At 50.0% G+C, this 20,821-nt stretch overlaps 1 protein-coding gene across 2 annotated transcripts in view; it reads right to left on the reverse strand.

Moving 5' to 3' along the window:
- Window positions 1–17,268: 17,268 nt before the first annotated feature.
- The window catches only part of ZZEF1 (zinc finger ZZ-type and EF-hand domain containing 1), a 108,391-nt gene continuing 104,838 nt past the window's right edge, over window positions 17,269–20,821 (reverse strand). For both annotated transcript variants that reach the window (XM_079799071.1, XM_079799070.1), the window contains exon 55: window positions 17,269–19,743. In XM_079799071.1, coding sequence (XP_079655197.1) covers window positions 19,663–19,743 — 81 coding nt within the window. In that variant the 3' untranslated portion in view covers window positions 17,269–19,662. The remainder of the gene's footprint in view (window positions 19,744–20,821) is intronic.

A 20,821-nucleotide genomic window follows, 5' to 3' on the forward strand; every position in this document is an offset into this window, starting at 1 on the left:
GCCCACGGTAAGTGCTCCGTTAATGCCGGCTGCGACCTTTCGGAGAAGTCACGGCACATTCCACACTCATCCAGGGGCGCCGTGGAGACAGACAGGGGAAGGGGAAGGAAGAGTATAAATGCTGTGGGTCCTCCACTCGCCTTGCCACTCAGTGGGTCAACCTGCTGTCCCCGAGCCCCTCTCAGGACCTCGTAGTGTGAAGATGGCCTTGGGTGTGGGCTCCACTGGAGCAGTGGTCGGCAAACTCATTAGTCAGCAGAGCCAGATATCAACAGTACAACGATTGAGATTTCTTTTGAGAGCCAAATTTTTTAAACTTAAACTTCTTCTAACGCCACTTCTTCAAAATAGACTCACCCAGGCCGTGGTATTTTGTGGAAGAGCCACACTCAAGGGGCCAAAGAGCCGCATGTGGCTCGCGAGCCGCAGTTTGCCGACCACAGCACTGGAGGAACCCAGGCTGCCCCAGGCCCGGCAGGAAAGCCAGCGGTCTGGGACCACCGATAGCGAGGGCATCTGGCTCCCACCCCTCCCTGGGGGATGGCGAGGGCACCTTCCTCCTCCTCTTGGTGCGCTGGCTTTGGAGTGGTGGGAGGAACACACCTGGCGGTGTTTGCATCAGACCAGCCGTCACCCCAGCTGCGTGGAAGCTGGACAGAAGCCAGCAGACCGAGGGGCTGCCCCGCCCCCCAGTTTTCCCAGAGAGAACAAAGAAAGGAAAAGGGAGAAACACAGCTCACTTCGAACCTCAGTGATGAATTTCAGTCTTAATTTACGAACGACTGACTCTGTTCCCTACGACAGGTCCTCCTGTGCCTTCGTGCGATGTCCCAGCCCGGAGTTAACGCCGGCGCTGAGGGGAAACATCTCATAGCTGGCTGAATTCTCCGTTAAAAGTCAGGGAAGGTGGGAGGGTCTGGGACTGTGGGAAAGGGCACGTTCCAATCAGGATGAATCCCATTTGGGGTCCTGCCCTGAGAGGCTTTCTGATTAGCTCTGGGTCATACATATTCCCAGTTGGGTTTTTTGTTTGCTTATTTTTAATATTTTTATTGTTGAGAGAGAGAGGAAGGGAGAGGGAGAGAGAGAAACATCAAAGTCAGAGCGAAACATCAATCAGGTGCCTCCTGCACGCCCCCTACCTGGGATTGAGCCCTAAACCTGGTCATGTGCCCTGACTGGGAATGAAACCAGCACGGGAGGACGCCCAACCAACTGAGCCACACCGGCCGGGGCTGGTTGCTTTGTTGTTGTTTTAATTTTTTGTTAATCCTCACCCGAGATATTTTTCCATTGATTTTTTAGAGAGAATGGAACGGCGAGGGAGAGACAGAGAGAGAGAGAAACATCAATCTGAGAGAGACACATCAATTGGTTGCCTCCAGCACACACCCTGATCAGGGCCAGGGCCAGGGCCAGGGATTGAGCCTGCAACTGAGCTACGTGCCCTTGACCGGAATCAAACCCAGGACCCTTCAGTCCGGAGGCCAACACTCTATCCACTGAGCCAAACCGGGTAGGGTGTTTGTTGTTTTGTTAAACAGGAAGTGGTGTGGTGTGGTGTGGAGGTTAAGAGTGCAGGCTGACGAACTGCTGCCTTGGGGAGCTGTGGGGAAGGAGGCTGGGGCTGTGCCCCTCACCTGATAAATGACAGTACAGCGGCACCCCGGTATCTGACCTGGAGACAGCCCCTGAGCTACCGCCTCCTGCCTCCCCGTGCACAGATGGACACAAAGCCCAGAGGCGAGGGGCATTCTGGGATGAAACGCACCCGAGAGGAGCGGAACGCAGGTGCTGACGAAACAGGGAGTGTTGTCCCAGAGAAGATCAGTGAGGGCAAGTGAAAGTGATGCCTGTTGTGTGATGACATTTTCTGCCATAAATGCCAAGAGGATAGCTACAGAGTGGGAACCAGCTGGGAGGGGGATGCTGTTGGCAGCAGCCACACTCTGGCTCACGTCTGGCGGTGTGGGGACCGGGCACCAGCTGGCCCGGTGCCCCCAGGTGCACACGCGGCGGGAAAGCAGAGAATCTCCCTGGCAAGAGAAACACAAATGCACACGGCATGAGGGTTTCCTTCCAGCCCATGAAACTAACAAAAACCAGGTGAGATCAGGGCTGGGCGGAAGCAGGTGCATTGCTGGGCTATGGGATGTGCTCATTAGACATGGCCTTGTCTTTCTGGAAAGAGTCTAGCCCCATGCAGCATGGTCTGCACTCTTTGATCTGATTGTTGTAAATGGATCAAATATGACCTCGCTCCACCTCTTTCCCGCCCCCACCACCCCCCCCCGCCAGCCATCACCTGTCTATTTGCTGCCCAGGAAGACCCCGTCCCAGCAGGCCGACGCTCTAGCCACTGAACCAAACTGGTCAGGGCGGGAAATGTTTTTGATCCTTATTCTTAGAAACAGGAAGTGGTAGCTTCCTGAGACCAAACCGACCTCCTCCCCAAGCCCTGAGAGGGCTCAGGGGTCCAGCCCCTTCCAAAGGGCTGTGGCTACAGCTCCGTCGAGGAAGCGCAGCGAGGAAAGCCACAGCTTGCCCCTCTTCCCACTTGTAATCCCGAAGCGAATCAGCATCCACTTGAAGGGGGCTGACCCTTAATAGGCCCCTAACAAGGGAGGACAGGCAGCGTGTCATCCGTGTCCGCTGTGCACTGAGTCTTTCTGATTCACACCTTCCAGGTGCGGAGCCTTCCCAGGTGCCAGCACTGCCCACAGGCTCAGGCGTTCTGCGTGCCAGTGTTTTCCAGGTGCTCGCAGCCTGCTGGGGGTTGTGAGGGGCTTTAACTGAGCAGCACAGGGCAGTGCGTGGAACTCCTGGTGTCCCTGGCCCCTCGTTCTGGGCACCCGTAGAGGCCAGGTCTGGAGAAGAAGGCTGAGGGCTGCCCCGAGGCTCCTCTGAATGACAGTTCAAAATGCAGTTCCTGCTGCTTCTCTACCGGCTTCTCTGGCTGGGCGCAGGGAGCCGAGTGCGAGAGCCCGGAGCCTGGGTGCTGCCCTTGGCCCTGGCCCTGGCCCTGGCTCGCTGGGTGACCTTGGGGAATCCTTGCGCTTCGGACCTCCCCAGGCCACCCCTTAGGCCTCTGGATCTGTGTCGGCACATTCCTGGCTCCAAGGTGAGTCTCGGCCAAGCCACAGCCTCCTCCCCAGCCTGCCCTGCCACCTCACCCGGCAGTTCCCATGGCGGCGGCCCCGGGTCTCTGTTTACTCGGCTCTGTGTGTGTGATTTTTCCACAACCGGCCACTGAGAACACAATGCCAGCTTCCCCCCAAGGAGGTGCTGCGGATCCCACACCGGAGGCCAAACAGCGGATGTGACTGCAGCGGGGGCAGGGGTGGGGCAGGCGCCACCGACACCAGGCATCTCAGACTCCGGGGGTCCCGGGACCCAGCCCCCGGCCTCCTGTGAGGCTGCAGAGCCAGGTCAGAATGGGCTTCCATCCCCAGAGACATGCAGGGAACCCTGAGCAAGTCCCCTCCCCTCGGAGATGACTCCTGGCAGTGAGGCTCCCAGCACCCACACCTGAGAAGGGTCTGCCTGGGCTCCTCCCAGAGAGGCAGCCCCAGGGTCAAGGATCAGGGAGTCCCGGTAGCAACCGCTTCCTGCTGCAGCCGGCCCGCGCCAGGCACACGGCCTGGCTCGCTCAGGTCAAACTGATAGCGTGGCCTTCGCCCTGGGCTCCTGTCCCAGCCAGGAGCAGGCCCGGTTACAACACCAAGACACAAACCCGACTCTTCATGAGTGTATACACCAGCCTTGTACAAACTCTACGTATGGGAATAACTAGGAAGGCAGTGTCATTACACAGCCTGGGTACTTGCTCCTCCATTTCCCTAAGGTGAGATATGAACTGATCCTTGGCATGCAACCCGGGGCGGGTATATTCTAGGCCAGTGGTTCTTAAACTTTTTAAACAGGGGGCCAGTTCACTGTCCTTCATACCGTTGGAGGGCCGGACTATAGTTTAAAAAAAACTATGAACAAATTCCTATGCACACTGCACATATCTTATTTTGAAGTAAAAAAACAAAACGGCAAAAACACCCGCATGTGGCCCGCGGGCCGTAGTTTGAGGACGCCTGCTCTAGGCCCTTTGCATGACTTGGCTCACTATTCCTCCTGAGGGTGTCATCCTCTGACAGTCCATCGGGGGCTCAGAGGCTCAGAGAGCCTGAGTGACTTACCCAAGGTCACGCACGTGTCTGGGGTAGATCCAGGAGCTGAATGAACCCTGACAGGTGGGTCCCCGAACTCACCAGCTTGGCCACTGCACCTGCTGCCGGGAAATGCTGACGTCATTGTGGAGGGGGTAAAACCGATGCGGGGGGTGGGGAGGGGGGTCAGGACCAATTGCTTTTCCAGGAGCTGAGAACAGTCAGCAAGATGCTCTACACCTTTGTCACCCTCTGAGGATCCTTCTCCAGGGCCAGCCAGGCGGGGTGAGTGAGGAGCCCTCGGCTCCAGCCCACCTCCTGTCTCCTGTCTCCTGTCTCCGCCTCACCCCAACCCCAGGCTCTGGGCCCTGGGCTCAGCTGACTTGCCCCTTGGTCAGGGTGGGCTCCCCCTCCCGCGGCAGCTGGCCTATCCTGGCCCCCTCATTTCAGGGCCCTCCCACCTCCCCAGCTCCTCCCCCTCTTGTCCTGTCATACTACTCCTTTCTCGCAGTCTGTCCCCTATCCTCTCAGACCCCAACCATCCTGGCCTGCACTGGGCCTGGCACTGAGTAGACCCGTCTTTCCTAAACTGCTGTGTGTGCCCTCTTCAAGGTTCTCGGGGGAACCGGGAGACACGCACCCTAGGGTCTGTGTGTCTGACAACGGGCTACCCACATGCAGGCGAGTGGAGTTGAACCCGTGCCTCATACCACATACAAAATGAACTGTTCTTAGGAGAAAATGGGGACGTCTTCCTAACCTTGAACTTGACCATAGTTTCTTAGATATGACAGTCCAAGCAGAAACAACAAAAGAAAACATACATTGGATTTCGCCAAAAGGACAAACTTTGGTGCATCAGAGAAACTATTAAGGGGGTGAAAGGACAACTGACAGAATGGGAGAAACTATTCCCAAATCATGTATCTCATAAGGGCCCCGCGTCCACGTCACGGGACACGCATGAGAGAGAACATGCCTTTGATGTTCAGACGTACTGGTAGAGAACGAAAAAGTCACACGAAATGTAAGCTACCGTGGAGACATTAAGAATTTGGAACCCGAAGTCAAGCCTTTGGGGGATGTGAGTCCAGCTTCTCGCTCTCCTATGAGGGGATCGTGCGGCAGAGTTTCCCAACCTGCCGGGCTTCGCTGGAAGGACCCAGAGGGCCGGCCGGTGGGGAGACCACGGGCCAGGCCAGCCTCGGGGGGAAGCCTGGACCGCGCTGGGCTGTGGACGACGAGGCAGAGGCTGGGTCTGCCCCATCAGCACCGTGTCTCTGGGCCTCGCACAGCACCTGGCTCCTCGTGAGGTCTCTTTGGGTTGCAAGTGACAAAAACCCATCTCGGAGTGGTTGTGCAAAAATGGGAAACTCTTGGCGTACGGGGCTGACAAGACAAACCGTCCGTCACCGCAAAAGTCCTGGGACAGTTTCACTGGGATGACGGGTCGCACGCCCAGCTCTGGACCCATCACTGTAGCAAGGAAACAGCAGGCTCTGATTGGCCAGGCCTGGGTCACAGGCCTCGTCCTGCCGGGTGAGCCACTGGGAGAGAAAAGCCTCCAAGAGAGGAGGGGAAATGCCCAGAGCAGTCTCGGTGGCAGGGCTCACCTGCATGCAGGTGAAGGGAATACACAGGTCTGGGTGCTTGGCTCAGGGTAGAGGGGCTCGCGGCCTGGCCGGGGCAGTGGGGTGGTGTGTGGGGCTCAGTGTCCAGGGCGTGTGGTGACCCAGGCCAGGGAGCTGCTCAGGGTCAGGGCTCTGTGAGAAAAGGGCAGCTCCTCTTTGTTCCAAATTCCCAGTGCCTCTCAGGCAACCTGGAAAAACACAATTCCCCAAGCAGGAAACCGGGCCTATTCCAGCCCGGAGCCCAGAAAGCCAAGCCCTGGGACACATTTAAAAACAAAACTTGAAAAAGCAAACTCTCACAATAGAACTTAAAAAAAAAAAACCACCACCCTTTCCCCCTTTCTTTATTATATAGTACTACACATTTATTGTAGAAAATTTTCAAAATTCAGATAAGCAAAAAGAGATAAAGTTTCCCATAATCTCGCCACCAGTGGTGATCAATGTTAATACTTCACTGCAAATGTTGTCAGACTTTTCTCTATAGGTAACAAATATTATCTTTCACCCCGGCCGGGTAGCTCAGTTGGTTAGAGCGTTGTGCTGATAAGTCAAGGTTTCGAGTTCAATCCCAGGTCAGGGCTCATGCAAGAATCAACCAATAAATGCATCAATAAGTGGAACAAACGGGTTAAAAAATTGCTAAAAATATGTTTTTCTTATATAAACGGGACTGTTGACATTACTTATACCTTTTTCCACTTAGTAATATATTGTGAACATTTTTTCATGTTAATAAAGATACATGCACAATTTTATTTAAAGCACCTATATAGTACTTTTATTTAATACATTTTCTAATGTGGTTGTTTTCAGGGTCTTCAGTGCCATAAAAGACACATCTGAGCACGTTAGCCAGTTATTTCTGGGTGAGTCTCTAGAAGGGGAACATGGGGTGCTAAAGGTTTGCTCCTTTAAAGCTCTGACCTGTTGCCGAGGCCACGTGAGGAGACTCCGGCTGGCTCTCTCCCAGCCGGGGGCCCGGTGTTCACACCCACCCCCGTGCAGTTTTACCCATTTTTCAAATCCTGCTGCCAACCTGGTAAGTGAACATTTGCATCTTTTTTTCTTTTTTGCATTTCTTTGATTGCTCGTGCAGACGAACATTTATCATTTGCTTATTGGTCATTTTGTATTTTTTTCAGTTTTGTAATTTTGTCAGTTTCAGATTCTTGGCCATTTTCCTATTGGTGGGTTGGTCTTTATCTTATTGATTTGTAAGGGCTCCTTATGGACTATGGAAAACAACCCTTTGTTGTATATATTATGGCTATTTTCCAGTTTATCATTGTTCTGTATGTCTACCTTTAGGCCAGTATCACACTGTCCTGAAATTCTGTTGCTTTATAGTAAGTTCTCCAGCGTTGTTCTTTTTCAGAGTGTTTTGCTATTCAGGGTCCGGTGTGATCACATGTGAATTTTAGAATCAGTGCACCAAATTCTTCAAAGAAGTGGTGTGGGAATCTGATAGGGATTGTACTAGATCAGTTCAGGGAGTATTGCCATCTTAAGTCTTCTGATCTACAATTTCCAGTTATTTAGATCTTTAATTTATTTCAACAATGTTTACTGGTTTTCACCCTATAAATTTTGCCCTCCTTTTGTTAAATTTAGTTCTGAGCATTTTATTCTTTTGGTGCTGTTGCTATTGGAATTGTTTTCTTAATTTCATTTTCAGATTGTTCAATGCAAATGTATAGAAATCCAATTGATTTTTGTACATTGACCTTGCATCCTGCAACCTTTCTGAGTTAATGTAGTAGTTCTCTCTGTTTTTCTATTCTCTAATATTTGTTTCCTCTAATATTTATTTTGCTTTCTTTAGGCTTAATTTTCTCTTATCATTGTCATATTGATTTGAGATCATTCTTCTGTTATTGTCAGCATTTACAGCTATAAAATTTGCTCTCAGCACTGCTTTAGCTACTAATTGGTTGTTGTTTTTTGGTATCTTCATTTTATTCATTTAATTTTCTAAATTTCTTTTTGTTTTTGTTTTTTTATTTGACCCATTGGTTATTTAGGAATATGTTGCTTATTTTACATATATTTGTGAATTTTCTAAATTTCTTTCAACAAAATAACAATTTATTTCTCATTTAATTTCACTGTAGTTGGAGAACATACTTAGTGTTATTTCTATCCTTTTAAATTTATTGGTATTTGTTTTATGGTCTAGAAAAAGTCTGTACTGAAGAATGTCCCATATGCATGTCAAAAAATGTACGTGCTGCTATTGTTGGGTGAGTGTTGTATAAATGTCTGTTAGGTTAAGTTGACTTACAGTATTGTTCAAGTCTTCACATTCCTTGCTGATCTCCTGTACCATTTTTCTATCCATGATTGAAAATGGAGTCTTCAAGTCTCCAACTATTGTTGCATTATCTATTTATTCCTTCATTTCTCTCAGTTTTTGCTTTATGTATTTTGGTTTTCTGTTATTAGGTGCATATATGTTTATAATTGTTATACCTTTCTGATGGATTGACCCTTTTATTATTATAAAATGTCCCTCTTTATCTCCAGTAGCATTTTTTGGTTTTAAAGTCCATTTTGTCTATTAGTATAGCCCACTCCAGTTTTCTTATGTTTGCTGTTTGTGTGACATGTCTTTATCAATCCCTTTACTTTCAATCTATTTGTATTTTAAAATCTACAGTGTTCCTAAAACAGCATGAAGTTGGATCTTTTTATATAGTCTGATAGTCTCTCCTTTGATTGCATTATTTGATCCATTAGCATTTAATGTTATTATTGATCTAGTTGAATTTATGTCTGCCAATTTACTTTTTGTTTTCAAATGTTTCATGTCTTCTTTGATCCTCTATTCTCTTTCATTGCTTTCTTTTGCATTAAGTAAATATTTTTAATGTAGCATTTACGTTTCTATAATGATTTTTTTCACTATATATATTCTGCATTATTTCCTTCATTGTTGTTCTAGGGCTTACTACATCTATCTTAAGTGAGAATCATTTCAGATTTATAATAACGTTAATGCCAGTGAAAAATATAGAAACATTACTCCTATATAGCTGTCCCTCCCCTTTTTGTGGCATTATTGTTATACAGATTGCATCTATAAATGTTACAAACCCAACAACAGATTGTCATAATTATTACTTTACATAATTTTATGACTTTTAAGGAAGCTGAGAGAAGAGGAGAGCAAGTATATATTTATAGCTTTGGTTATCTTAATCTTTTATTTATAATTTCTGGTTCTATTCATTTGTTCCTGTGGATTTTAGTTACCATCTGGAGTTATTTCCTTAGCCCAATACAGCTGTACTCCCACCCATCTCCTTTTCCTGTTATTGGTAAATATATAACATTTCTATATGAAATAGGCCCTACAATACATTATTACATATTGTTTCATATAATTGATTTTTAAGTGAGTTAAGAAAGGAGAAAAAAATTCATCTATATTGTCTTATGATCACATTATTACCTATACCAGTTCTCTTTGTCTTTTCATATGGATTCAAATTATTGTCCAGGGTCGCTTGCTTTCAGCTGTTAATCTTATTGGGGTTCCCTTGTAAATGATGCACAGTTTTTCTCTTGCTGCTTTTAAGATTCTCTCTTTGACTTTCAGCTTTTTTCTGTGATGTGTCTTTTGTCAATCTCTTTGTACGCATACTACTTGGACTTCACTAAGCTTCCTGAATATGTAGAGTTTTTAAAACTTGGGAAGTTTTCAGCCATTCTTTCTTTGAATATTTTTTCTTCCCCTTTCTCTCTCTTCTCTCCTTCTTCTCACTTCACATATGCAGGTAGGTGTCCCACATTTTTCTGAGGTTCTCTTTATTTTCCTTTATTCTTTTTCTCTCTGTTCTTCAAACCGCATAGTCTCTATCAATCTATCTTCAAACACACTATTTGTTCAGCTATGTCAAATCTACTACTGAGCCCCTTGAGTGAATTTTTCATTTCAGCTACTATACTTACCAACTCCAGAATTTCCCCTTGCTTCTTTTAAAAGAAAGTCTATTTATTGATATTCTCTATCTCTCACTGCTCTTACCAAATTTCAATAGAGTTTCTCAAGTAAATGTTTCATCAATTGCTGCACATTCTTAAGACTACGTCCAGAGAGTCTAAAATGGTTGGGTTTATTAAACATAGTTGTACCAGTTTCACTAGGGAGTGGATCTGTGGAGCTCTTCCCGTTGTCAGGCTAGGAGAATTCCCATGGCTTATTTATCGAACCCTCCATTCGTGGATCTTGCGGTCTTTTTATTTTTTGCTCTTACACACAAGCTGCAGTCAGTGTTGTGATACACATTTGTGCACATGTCCTAAGGTTTCTGCAGGATCCGTTCCTAGGTGTGAAGTTGCTGGGTTAAGGGTGGATGCGTTCAGCATTTGGATAGATCCTGCCAACTGTCCTCCAGAAAGGCTGGACCGGTTTGCACACCCACAACCATGTGCAGGGTAGAATTTTCTAGCTTTTGCCAATCTCATGGATAAAACAATTGATTTGATTTCCATTTCCATTGCAAGTGAGATTGCACCTCTTTTCATGTGTTCATTAGCCAGTTGTGTTTTTTCCTGTGGGATTTATATTGATGTAAAGTGTGAGGCAGGAACTAAACTTTATTTTGTTTCTCGAATACAATCCAACAAGCTTTCCTCCCCTTCGCAACAGTTCTAACTTTTGGAGTCCAAGGTGTCCATTTCTCTTTCACGGCTCCCATCTGTGCTATCATGCTAACTGCCATGGTCCCTGCTGGACAGAGGTCTTTCTGCATCGCTGCCCACGGGCCTCCCTGGGTCAGGGCTCCACTCACGTTCTTATCAGAGGCTCCTCTTGTTCAAGGAGCAGCGCGGGCCGGCGGCCTCCGAGGACAGGACGAGCTGGCTGTTGATGGGATGATGGTGGACCTGTTCGCTTTGTGAATGTCTAGGGCCCACATTCATCCACTTCGCTTTTTATTTTTTCTAATTCCTTATTTTATTTTTTAAATATTCTTTCTTGCCCTGACCGGTTTGGCTCAGTGGATAGAGCGTCGGCCTGCAGACTGAAAGGTCCCAGGTTCGATTCCGATCAAGAGCATGTACCTTGGTTGCGGGCACATCCCCAGTAGGGGGTGTGCAGGAAGCAGCTGATCTGTTTCTCTCTCATCGATGTTTCTAGCTCCCTATCCCTCTCCCTTCCTCTCTGTAAATAAATAAATAAATAAATAAATAAATAAATAAATAAATAATTCTTTCTTTTTTTGTTTGTTTGTTATCTTGGCTACATTAATTGTTTCTAACTTCTTGACATAAAATGTTAGTCCTTTTAATTTTGCTTTCTTTATGTTAAAAAAATGCACTTATAGTTATGATTTCCTTGAGTAAAACTCTGCCCACCCCCACTACACACACACACACACACACACACACACACACACACACTTTTTATGTTTTCTCACTGTCATTAACTTCAAAATAGTGCGTAATTGCAGTTTGGACTTTCTTTTGTCACCAAAGAAAGACCTAGACTTCCCTTTTTCTGGTGGTTGGATTTCTAAACCTTTTGCTAATAACATCCTTTAATAAACATATGGCATGTAATTTCTGCTTTAAGTTTGTTATGGAGATGTAATTCACATAACATAAAATTTACCATTTTAAATAAAAGGAAACACAATTCAGTAATTTTTAGTATCTTCAGCATGCTGTCCCTCCATCCCCACTATCTATTTCAGAATGTTTCCATGATCAAATTCCTGTTTTAAAAATATTTATTGAAAGCCCACTCACGTCGACAAGTAAACAGGGGCTCTCACAGAAATGCGTGCGGGAACCGTAGCTGGGCTTGGAAGGAAGAAGAAAGTTACAGGAAGCTCCTCTGCGCTGGGAGGTTTATTGTCCCTCTCTCCTCATCTCCAACATCCGCCCGGAGCTGAGCGCCCTTTGCTCAAGCATGGCTCAGCATGACCACCAGCCCCAACTTTCCATCATTCCTTAGGCCCAGGGGGCACCACAGCCTTGGGCTCCTAAAACCCGAATCTCCGAAAGGGCCTGATTGCCCTAACTGGGTCAGGTGTTCATGCCTGGGCCGATCACCTGCGTGGCCATAGGGATGGTCACTTGCTCACCCCTCCGGCTGGGGAGAAGGGGAGCTTTGTCATAAAGGCTTCCTTACAACTCTGCTGTTCATTCTTCCAAATAACCTGCTAGCAATTGAGAAAGATGCTACTTCCTGTTGCTATTGAGTTTGCCCAATTCTCCACACATTTCTAGCCGTTTTTGCTTTATGTAACTTCTTGTGGGATTCGGGGCAGAAAAGTGGTTTTTGTTTGTTTGTTTATTTTTTAATCCTCACCTGAGGTTATTTTGTCCATTGATTTTTAGAGAGAGTGGGAGGGAGGGGAGAGGGAGACTGAGAGAGAAACATCCATCTGAGAGAGACACCGCAATTGGTTGCCACCTGGATGTGCCTTGACCTGGACCGGGTTTGAACCTGCAACCCAGGTACATGCCCTTGATTAGGAATCGAACCCGCAACTCTGGTGTGCAGGCCAGTGTTCTAACTACTGTGATCACTGACCAGGGTGGAAAGTGTTGTGTGTGTGTTTTTAAAAAATATATTTTATTGATTTTTTTACAGAGAGGAAGGGAAAGGGATAGAGAGTTAGAAACATCGATGAGAGAGAAACATCGATCAGCTGCCTCCTGCACACCCCCTACTGGGGATATGCCCGCAACCAAGGTACATGCCCTTGACCGGAATCGAACCTGAGACCCTTGAGTCCACAAGCCAATGCTCTATCCACTGAGCCAAACCAGTTAGGGCTGGAAAGTGTTTTTTTAATTGCAAAGTATACTCTTTATAGAAAATATTGATACATAAAATGACTTTTGGTCTAGTTTAATTTTTTGTTCTTGAATTGCCTTGCCTAATACTAATGGCCCTGCTTGTCAGTTTGCATCTGCTCAATACACTTGTGCACATTCTTTTCCATGTAACCTTTTTGGTTTTGAATTGGTGGTTTGGGGATGTTTCGCTCCACTTCTGTGGAGTAAATCTCTACACTCACGCATGGGTGAGCTGCCCCCACATTTGGGGGCACCTCGCCCAGCAGGGTAGTTGAGTGGTTGAGCAGATGGTGCTGTGACTCACAGGGGTGTGTGGGGATCTCCCAGGCACATCTTCTGCCCCGTTGTCATGGATGTTGTGTTGCTCAGCAGTTTGGGGATGACAACCTGAAAATTCATGGGTCTCCCAAGTCGTTTGGAAAACACTAAGTTCAGTCATAGCTAGGAAACATCAGTTACCACCTTAGCGAAGCCTCACGGGGGGGGGGGGGGGGGTCAGCAGCCAGGCGGAAAGGGAGAAGAGGCCTGTCACCTGGCTTTTCACCTTCACCTTCGTGAAAGCCCAACAGGGAAGCAGAGCCGAGGGGGTGGGGTGGGGGGAGGAAGGGGGGAGGAGAGAGATGGGGAGGAAGAGACAGACTGACCTGGCATCACGAGCCCCCGGATCTGGAACCAGACGCAACGCTTGGGATTTTCAGCTTTGGAAAGTCAATGAATTCTCTTTTCAAATTAAGTTAGTTTGGAGTGGGTTTCACTTGCAACTGAAGAAGACCCAGGGAATCGGGGCACTGCCTCCGAAATGAGGGCAGAACTCACGGAACGGGAGCAGAGCTGCGTGTGCAAGAATCCCTAGGAAGGAGAAGAATAAAGCATATGAGGAAACGCCAGTCTCCTGGAGGCATACGGTCAGACAAGACATTACAACAAAACGTAACGTGTGGTCATTTTGTGAAGTTAAGCTGCTATAGGGACTCTGAACTCGTATCCATAAGTTATTATAAATTGGTTTTAAAAAAGAACAACTTGCCGAAACCGGTTTGGCTCAGTGGATAGAGCGTCAGCCTGCGGACTGGAGGGTCCCGGGTTCGATTCCGGTCAAGGGCATATACCTTGGTTGCGGGCACATCCCCAGTAGGGGGTGTGCAGGAGGCAGCTGGTCGATGTTTCTCTCTCATCGACGTTTCTAGCTCTCTATCCCTCTCCCTTCCTCCCTGTAAAAATCAATAAAATATATTAAAAAAAAATTTAAAAAGAACAACTTGGTAATGCCTGCAGCTTAATGCCATCAGTGGCTTGACTGCTTAAGAGGCTTTTTTATTCACTTCAGGAATTTTTACATATTTGCTTTTCCATATACTGTTCATAGTGATGTGATGAGACAGGGAACTAGGACATTTTTTCAGCGTTTTGGAGCCAAATTGTTGCATAAACTTGGGTTAGAAATAATTTCAGCTATAAGAAGTCACCCAACAACATGGACTCTCTCTCTCTCTCTCTCTCTCTCTCTCACACACACACACACACACACACACACACACACACACACACCACGACACCTGGGGAGGTGGACAGTTCTAGGGGTCATCCAGTGCTCAAATGTCATAATTAAGGAGTCAGACTCTCTTCCTCCTGCTCCCACATCCTCATAGTTTCCCGTGATGGTGGCAAGATCGCAGTGGGAGTGCCAAGCATTCCGCTCTCTCACAGCAGTCAAAGGGAGCAGTCGGGGCAGGGAAAAACCCCTTCCCCAAAGCCTCCACTCGCTGGGGCCTCAGCTTAACTCTCTTTCCAGAACTGGGCCCCAGAGGCACGCTGATGGCAGGCGGGGCGGGGAAAGTGAGCATCCAGCAAGTATAAAGTATTACCGAGGGGGCCTTAAAGCAAGCATGACTTTCCTCATGAGCTAGTAGGTCCTGCCTTTCCTGGGATTAAAGTACCTCCAGTGACCGCCTGCAAAACTCTGGATCTGTTAGCAGGGAAGAAGGGGCGTGGGCGGGAAAGAGCAGGTAGGTGAGACAGGGTCCCCCTCCGGCACCCTGGGCCATGTTTAGGTTTGTGAGGCTCCACCCTCACTCTGAGCCGGGGTGTTTGACCAGGTGGTTTTCAGGAAGCCCCAACACCTCGCACACTGCTGATCTGTTGGGTGAAGGGGCACGTGCACGCAGGGGTGACAGACAGCCTTGTGGCTGGGCCTCGGGAGACCTGAGCTGGTCTGGCTCTGCCACCACTTCTTGTGCGTTTTCCAAGCTGACCTCTCACAGCTACTACCTCTCAGGTGCAGGAGCTTGGCTGAACGGTTTCCCTTCCGTTGCTCGAGTTCAAATGGCCTTTGACCTCTGCGACCTTCTATTGCCTGTTTGTGGGTCAGTCTCGGCAGGTAACCTTCAGCAGCTCTGGTCCTGCTTTCTAGCCAAGCGGAGAGCCAGTCATGCCAGAAGCACAGGCTCAGACAAAGCAAACAGCCTGCTTCTCCAGACCAACTGTTCAGACGCAAGGCCCAGTGTGCTCAGGCCCATGGTGCGGCAGGGGCGGGTGAACATGTCACCACTGAGTCCCACAGCAGGGGTGGGGGACACCAGGCCCGAGGGCCCGTGTGACGCACGCAACATCATTGGTCAGGCTCTGCCAAGACATCAGGAGTGAGTTAATTAAGTGTCCAAATACGCAGGCTAATTTGTAAGTTGATAATCGTGTATGGCCCACAAATGATGTTATAAACATTCAAATGGCCCTTGACAGAAAAAAGGTTCCCCACCCCTGTCCTAGGGAGACTTGGGGGTTGCACGGGCCTTGGTGTAGCTAGATATTCATAAAGGAAATCAACATTATTAAACATCATCAACTGAGGACCTGAATCAGACACCGAGCCTGCTTCACTAGGAAACTGCAGCCTTCACAGGTCCCCAGGGACCACTGCATCAGGCCCTCGTCCTCCAAGTGGCCAGGAAGGATCACGAAGGGTCTCTACCGAGGGAAAGATAAAACCGCAGGAGAAACTCCTCTGCTGAGCTCATGCCCAGTAGAAGCCAAGATGGCACAGGGGGAGGTCCCTCCACTTGGAGGCACAGAGCAGTAGGAGAAAAGATGGTGGAAAGATAAAGGCCTGTCAGTCTAGCCTGGGAAAAGGGTTGGATTGGGTAAGGGACACAGAACCCCGGAAGACCTAGAAAATGGATTGGTTAGGGCAGCGGTCGGCAAACTCATTAGTCAATAGAGCCAAATATCAACAGTACAACGATTGAAATTTCTTCTGAGAGCCAAATTTTTTAAACTTAAACTTCTTCTAACGCCACTTCTTCAAAATAGACTTGCCCAGGCCGTGGTATTTTGTGGAAGAGCCACACTCAAGGGGCCAAAGAGCCGCATGTGGCTTTCGAGCCGCAGTTTGCCGACCACTGGGTTAGGGGAAGGACCCAACAAGAGTCTGGGAGAGATTGGGAAGTTGACTGGTTAGTTTGAAAAAGCGCCTAGTTCTTCCCCAGCTGGAGGTAGTGCAATCAGCCTAACAACGGGAAGGGCCCCTTCTTCTCCCTCAGGAACAGTCACACCGGTTCATTCACACGTTCTCTCTCCACAGCAGCCACGGGTCCTAGCAGCCACCGGGCCGGCAGCCACACAGACAAGTGCGGGCCCAGAGCGCCCGCTGAGGTGCAGCGGGGAACAGACTCAGCAGCAGGATGGGGAGAGGGGCTGACTGGCCTGAAGCAATGGCACAGAATTCCTGGGAGCTGGCCGTTTCTGGGCCTGGTGAGAACAAGGCTGGACTTCTCTCACGGCGGCAGGACAAAGCCGAGCCCAGGGCCGTCCTTTCATCTTGCTTCTACCATAAACCTAACCGTCAAACCCTACCCACCCCGTGGGTCCCTGGAATGCTTTCCTTGTGACTCTGTGAGAGGGTCTCATTCCACCGGCAACATTGGGAGCACCCGGTTCTGCTGAGTCTCACGCTCAACCAGCTTTCTCTCTGGCCTCGGGGTGGTGAGGGCTGAGCCTCGGTCCGGCCCCGGCCCAGGATTCCTCGGAAGGCAGTTTGGGAGCTTCAGGAGGATGTGGCCGGCAGATGATGCCAGGCCATGAGGTTAAGTCCCACCCCCACTACAAAGTCTATCTTCTCTAATTTCCAAGGCATGGCCCTCAGCATCAGGAACGCGGCTGAGAAGGGAGCAGAGCGGTAAGTGACCAACCAGCGGTGTGAACGAGGAATAAGCGCGAGGCTCAGGGGGAGGCAGACGCCAGCCCTGTGGTTAGTGAGAAGCTAGGTCAGAGGCAGGCGAGCCCGTCCTCGGAGCAGCAGGCCCAGGGACTGGCCCGTCTCCGCCTCAGCCTTCCTCCACAGCTGCAGGCTGTCCTGTGCCCAAGAGGGGAAGGATGGGCAGGCGGGTGGTGGGGATTGGCTGGGGAAAGCCGCCTCGGGGGACACAAGTGCGTGAACCTCTGAGTAGCAGTGCAGAAAGGACCGTCCAGGAAGTGGGGTGCCTCCCGCAGAGCTGCGGACAAGGCTTAGTGAGGCGTGGTGGGAGGTGCAGCCCGGAGCCTAGAACTTTGATTCCTTTCAACCCCAGGCCTTGAGAGTCCAGAAATTCCATCAGTTGGGGCTTGGTAGGAACTACGGATAACGTTCACAGAGGGGCAGAAGGAGGGGAAGGAGAAAAAAGGCCCACGCACAATTTTACTTTTTTATATAGAATTTGTACAATATATTTCTCTTCATTTGCATATTTTACCCACAACTTAACATCCTTTTTACAGGCTGAACTCAGCTAATATAATCAAAATTCTTTCTTTCAACCAAATAGGAAAAATTCAAAATCGTAAACCCGTAAGAAAACAAATTAAAAACGATGATGAAAAGAAGTCACTCCTCATTAGGAACAGTATCTGTTTGTTCATTGTACATGATTTGGAGCAGAAATTTTCTTATAGATTAGGCACATGTTTCCACACCTTTATTCCTGCCAGCGTTATCTCATTCCAGGCAGGCAAAGGGGTGTTGGTCTTCATGGAAATCTGTTCTCAGATACTGCTGGCACCGACTGGGACCAGGAGCTGAGGGAGTCACCAGCCTCTTGAGGGCCAGGAGAGCAGGGCCTGGCTCGGCAGCGCCACCCATTGGCTGGAAGCAGAGGCAGGGCGGGATGCAGGGATGCTGGGCCAGGCAGGCCCTGCCAGGAGAGAGCAGCAGTTGTGTCTGAAGGGAAAACTTAGGCTTGTTCTATGCAAATTAGAGAGAGACCAGAATAGCAAGGGTGGTGTATAGAGAGAAGCTATGAGGAGTCCAGTGTTTATTTACAATTTATCTTCCTGACGGGAGCAAGGGGGTAAAGCTGGTGGCAACTGCTATGAGGGTGTGACACCTGCCCGTCTGTACCCACTTCACCACGAGTCAGTCGGAGGTGTGGAGGGGGGTGGGTGGCGTGGCGAGGTTAAGCAGTGAGTTGCACCATCTGCTTGTCTGTCTTCCGGGCAGGCAGTCCGTCAGTGAGTCTGAGCCCACGGTGGGGACCTCTTTGTCCCTGTGACTTCCCTCCTCACTGTGACTCCTACTTGGGTCTGGGTGTACGGAGCGTGGGGCCTCCTCTGGGAATGCAGGCAGAGCAAAAGAGGAGAAAGGGGTTTCTACCAAGCTGGCAGCGCCTGTCTCACCACATCCCAACACCACGGGAGACCAGGTCAGGGTGATGAGCCTCAGGTCACCAAGTTCGGGACCTGCCCCATCTGTTTGTGTCTCCTTTGAATTCTCCCTTCCACACGGCTCCACACGCAGCTGGGTCTGGCTGAGGATCGAGAGCTGGGCTGCAGAAGGTCGCTACGCCTGGGCCTCCAGAGCCAGAAGGCAGCAGGGCCCTTGCAGGAAGGCCCTCCCGGGACCCGCAGCCTTCGCCTCTCCGATCCGGACACCTGTGGAGCCTGCAGAGGGGCTTCGGAGGCCACGGCCGTGCTGACCTGCTCACCATGGCCCTGGGTACAACCAGCCTGCCTGGGGTTTGGTCCCACGTGTGGGACGTGTTCAGGCCCAGACACCAGCCCTTAAATGGCAGCGGTCTCAGGCATTCCTTATGCCCACAAGTCCCACTGAGGCTTACATACGTTCCGCATGCCAATCCGGCTTCACACTCGAGAGCGAGGCTTTGGAAAGAGTAATAATCAGCACTTCAGGGCAAGACGACAGCCATAAAAAGAAGAATGGAAAAGCATTCACTGGAACGAATGTAGTTATTGCTGGACAAGTGACAGCCAAGCGACTGCGCGGAGCTCCGAGGGGGCGTGAGGAGTTCCTGTGACCACGGAGCAGGAAGAATCACTGGGTCTGCTTGTTTGTGTGACTTCCAAAATAAGATCTCCTCTGATGACATTTCAGGTCTTCTCAGGCACAGAAACTAAAGAGATTCCTTAGTTCTGCTGCTTCCACACAAACCAGTTTGCCTGAGCGACTGGGCCACTGGCCATTCTCCTGATGTCCTCTCAGGGAGGCAGTGCAGTTCTGTTCTAAAAACTAAAATATGTTAAAACAACAACTGAAAAAACCTGGCTGTGCTGGGAGCATGAGCAGACACCCTCAGGCGGCCTGCTGTTCCCACCGAGGACTTCCCTGGGACGGCTGTGGCTAGGGAGCTGGCGCGGCACCTGGCCCCGTACTAAGTGCTGGGACCGGGTGGCGGCAGGCGGCTCTCACGGATTTCAGGTGGGACTGCCCAGTCTCAGAAAGCTAAAGCAAGAGAGGCGCTCGCAGGCCGGCCGCTGCGGGCCCCGCCGGGAAAGGCGGCTCTGCAGACTGGTCTTCACCGGAGGGCGTGTGCAGGCAGCTCCAGCTCAGCCGAGACAGACGCTGGAGAAAGCGTCTCTGAACACCTCTCTGGATAATGCTGCGCCGCTTTGCTTATCCTCACATGCTCCGGTACGTGTCGGTGTCCAGCCTGCTGGGCATTCTGATCGGAGTGGAAGTGGGAGCTCAAGGAAAGCCAGGCGCTGGCGCCGCAGGGATGTTCCCGAATGAGTTCAGGTTTCTGCTCTAAAGCCCCTGGGTCACATTCGCTGGTTCCATGCAGGCCTCCCCGGAGCTAGCAGTCGGCGTTCCAGAGGCAGGTTGCCTTGTTTGGGTAGTTGATGGCAAGGCTGATAGCAGCGATGTTCTGCAGAGCCTGCGGAGAGAGTCAGTGCCAGTGTCAAGAACATCCCTGCTCGGTTCACTAAGTGCTGGCTGAACAAGACCCTCAGCTGAGCTTTAGAGGGGGGCGGGGGTGAGGAAGACATGAGCCAGATATGGTTCCCCTCAGCTGAAGGACCATAGTCTAGAGCAAGAGACAAAAGCTATTGAGACCACATGAGAACTCCAGACATAAGGTAGAAATCATCACTGTCCTGAGGGGCAGGGGGAACGCGGTGTGTGTGGGGGGGCGCCTCAGGGGACACAGAGGACACTGTCTGCAGGGCCCTGGAAAAGTTCTTTAGGGAAGGGAACAGCACAAAGGTGCAAAAGGGAAGAAACAGCAGCCAGTGCTGGGGACCCAGGGAGCAGTGCTGGGGAGGGGCTGGGGGAGGGGCTGGCAGGTGGATGCTGTAGAGCCAGGTCAAGGCTGGTCTTCAAGCTCAGGGAGCAGGAGTGGAGGACTGGCCAGGAGAGGAAGAGGTGGCAGGCAGGGGGAGGAGGCAGCATTGGTCCAGCCAAGTGGATGGGCTATGGGAAGGTCAGAAATAGGGCGAGGAGATGGGACATGGGCACAGGCAAGAGGGAGGAGCCCACAGATATGCAATGTTCCGCTTTCAGTGCCAAAATGGTCATATGTCAAAATTTAATTTTGTGTCATGCAACCAGAGGTGGTGGTGGCAGTGCAGTGGGCGTCTGTTAGGAGGTTTCACTCTGCCTACAGGTCTCAGGAGAATTCGCACAAACTCTTCGACAGTTGACGGGGGACCCCTGCTTCTAAGCAGGCATCTGACCCTTCTTGCAGGAGGAAGGGTGCGCTGACAAACCTTGGCAGGGCAGTGGGAAGCTCTGGCTGGGAGTCCCAGCTACAGCCCACTCAAGTGTGAGCCCGGGCATCTCCCCTTCCTCTGAGCTTCAGTGCCCCATCTGTCCACTGCGGGGGTTCGGCCACCTGCTCTATGAGGTTCAAGGAGTCTGAGCCTGAGGTTCTCAGAATGGGATGTGGTGCCTGCGGGTTCCTGAGACCCTTTCCGGGGCTCCGCAGAGTAGAAACTATTTCCACAGTGATACTA

This window comes from Cnephaeus nilssonii, assembly GCF_951640355.1.
Source record: "Cnephaeus nilssonii genome assembly, chromosome: 19".
Classification (NCBI taxonomy): Eukaryota; Metazoa; Chordata; class Mammalia; order Chiroptera; family Vespertilionidae; genus Cnephaeus; species Cnephaeus nilssonii.